The following is a 3,113-nucleotide window of genomic DNA, read 5'->3' on the forward strand; positions in this document are numbered from 1 at the left end:
CTACGACAGCCCTATGTTACGACAGCCCTATGTTACGACAGCCCTATGTTACTACAGCCCTATGTTACGACAGCCCTATGTTACGACAGCCCTATGTTACGACAGCCCTATGTTACGACAGCCCTATGTTACGACAGCCTTATTTTATGTAACGCAGGAACAGGGAATAGAAACTCTAAACTCTAATAGAAAAAAAAACTTTTCTTTATGCCTCGTTGACAATTGAAAGAGCTCAAGATTTAGCCTAAAAATCTCGAGCTTTTTTGTCAAATCTCGCGAGCCTAAGGCCGGGCTGGGACGGTGTCGGACAGGCAGGGACGGCGTCCTGATTGAACGAAGTTTCTCTGGGTAACGACTTATAAAAAACGAAAAGTATAGGTTGTTGTGATAAGTTTTCCGCAATCTCCGGTGACGCAAATCCATTGAAATTATATATAGAACGAAGCTATTTGGGTCATCAGGCGACAAAACCGCATCACCCTTGCCCGCGGACTAATACCAAGAACGCTTCGCTGGCCGACCAACTTTACCACGCCTGAAAATACTACAATCCACGGGTGTTTCGGCAAATACGAAAACTATTTGCTTATCTATAACGATCACCGAGCAATGGAGAACCCTACCTACCCGACTAGATCTGCGTTGTTTGTTTATTTTTGTTTATGTTTTACACTCGGGCTGGGTGTTAATGTCGCATACCTAATTTAAAAGGTCAATTAAGTTAGAGCGTAAAGTTGAAATATTCCCATAAAACTAACCATCCTACAAGAAAAGTACTGATGTTTTTTTTTCTTCAGTGGCAATATATTACGTGAAAATTTCCTTCGAGATCATTACACTCAATAAATTTACAATTTATCATTTGGCGTCTGAACATAGCCATAATCGCGTTGAAAAAAGGGGCGTCAAAACATAAGGCTGTCGTAACATAGGGCTGTCGTAACATAAGGCTGTCGTAACATAGGGCTGTCGTAACATAGGGCTGTCGTAACATAGGGCTGTCGTAACATAGGGCTGTCGTAACATAGGGCCGACCCCGTTCCATTTCGGGGTCACCTGCGGTCATTTACAATAAAACGGAAAAAGGAGCCTTTCTGCCTCCGTGCCTTGCAACAGATAAAAAACAACACTTTTCTATAGATACAAACACTTTTCTGGACAGTACATGTCCGCTATCAAATCCTTGGGTGACCTTGAATTCTGTAATGATTCTTTACACCAGTATGAATAACACAATGCAGACTTTGGGTCGACATGACATGTCTGCAAAACTCGATTTAACCTGCAAGCATGAAGAGTCAAACATACCCCATTCACGGCTCAAAATGACCGTAACGGTTGTCCCGAAAATCGTGTTTAAGGGATTTTTTAAAAAATGGCCTCAATTTTGAATTATGGGTAATTAAGTGCAAAAAATGTAAAAATATGAAATTTTTTCACCAATATGTCGACAAAAACTATACTTAAAATCAGAAATTAAAAAATCCCTAAAACAGGATTTTTGATCTTAATCGTCGAAAAATATAAAAATCGGGGATCTGGGGTAATACACGTAGCCAGGTTTAAACGATGTTTGCCTAAAAACATGACATGACTTGTGGTCGGAAACCCGAAAATAATCGTCTTTCGGAGAGAAATTTTTAGAAATCAATGATTTGACGTAAACAACTAATATTAAAAGGATGTTAAGACGATAATTTCATTTTAATTAGACGAAATTTAACATTAAATCCTTTTTGTTTATTTTCTGGTGTTTTACTGGTAGTCCAAAACAGGCCAAAATAGCGTCTTGTAACCCGATACCTTTTCAAACGCTCCTAGCAATGGGAAAGAATGCCGTAGTGACAAACCGCCGTGTAATACGTCAACATATCTACAGCTTGAACGTTGGCGAGTTGAAAATAAATGTCGTAAAATCATGGTCAGGTCTGTACCGTCCCCCGTCCCGGTTGAGAGAAAGTTGCCTACCCCTGATTCGACTTCCGACGAACTTTGACTCAGTGAAAAATCACGTGTCTACATCATCGAGACATTCAGTCTGAAATTCTTTTGAACTGGAAAGCAACTTATTAACCAAGATGAACTTTTACTAGAGGGTTCTTTCAGCAGTGATAAGTTTTACTTACCTCCAAATTCTCGATGACTATCAGTCCATCTTGTTCACGGAGTGGCCTAGTCTCGCAGCCTCTAGTAACTGTATCTAAATGTGACAAATAAATCTCTTCAACAACATGAACTTAAGTTGTTGTTTTTTGCTTTTGTCAATTCAGATGAGGGGAATTGCGTGCAGCAGTACATGGAGGTCGAGGTTCGCAACATTGCCCCGGACAGGGAGGGCGAAGTCAGATTAGTGCTGGTCGGTACAGCCTGTAAGTGCCTTCTTAATGAAAACTCAGTTTTCAAAGTATTTCTTCCCTAGGAGCAGTAACCCTCGTCATAGTGGTAGGGCAGTAAATAGGAATCAAAGCTACCAAAGTAAGCAATATAATAGCACGGCTGACATATAGGATCTGCATATTGTAAATCTTTAAAGTAAAGTATTCTAAAAATCAGTATAATTAGAATAAACACTGTTTGTATGACAATGTTCTTTATTCGCAAACAAAAGAGTTTTACAAGCCGACCTTCCTCGGGGTAACTACCGATCTCTTATACTACGCACTTCAACTAGGTGTCCCTTCCGCACTGCGGTCCCATGTGTATTGTCACATACATCTTGCAGACAAGTACAAAAGATTGTTAAACAAACAGCTGTTTATGGTGTTTTTAGCCTATCTGTTTACAGTCAGGGGTGGTTTTCTGAAATAAATTTTGAAAGTATGGACTGTTAACCCTATCTAGACCGGGCTTTTTTGAGCAAGATTTGACCGGGGGGGGGGCTCTTTCGCCCCCCCCTCAGAACTCGCTAACGGTATGTCGTATGGCTACCAAATTTTCAGAGGATGGTGTACTAGTTAAAATTTATCATATCTACAATATTGATGTCATTATGACGTAATATGACGTCATTATGACGTCATTAATGGGATTTTATTGGCCAAAACCGTCTAGATAGGCTATTCCCTGAAAACTAAATGGTATTCAACATAACTTTACCAAAAGTGTTTATGACA

General features: G+C 39.9%; 1 protein-coding gene across 1 annotated transcript in view; it reads left to right on the forward strand.

The window, feature by feature from the left end:
- Nucleotides 1–2,803, forward strand: part of LOC109467174 — a 5,127-nt gene extending 2,324 nt beyond the window's left edge. The window contains exon 5 of the mRNA XM_019765118.1: nt 2,271–2,803. Coding sequence (XP_019620677.1) covers nt 2,271–2,419 — 149 coding nt within the window. The 3' untranslated portion in view covers nt 2,420–2,803. The remainder of the gene's footprint in view (nt 1–2,270) is intronic.
- The last annotated feature ends 310 nt before the right edge of the window (nt 2,804–3,113 follow it).

This window comes from Branchiostoma belcheri, unplaced genomic scaffold (genome assembly GCF_001625305.1).
Source record: "Branchiostoma belcheri isolate BF01 breed outbred unplaced genomic scaffold, Haploidv18h27 scaffold177, whole genome shotgun sequence".
In the NCBI taxonomy this organism is placed as follows: domain Eukaryota; kingdom Metazoa; phylum Chordata; class Leptocardii; order Amphioxiformes; family Branchiostomatidae; genus Branchiostoma; species Branchiostoma belcheri.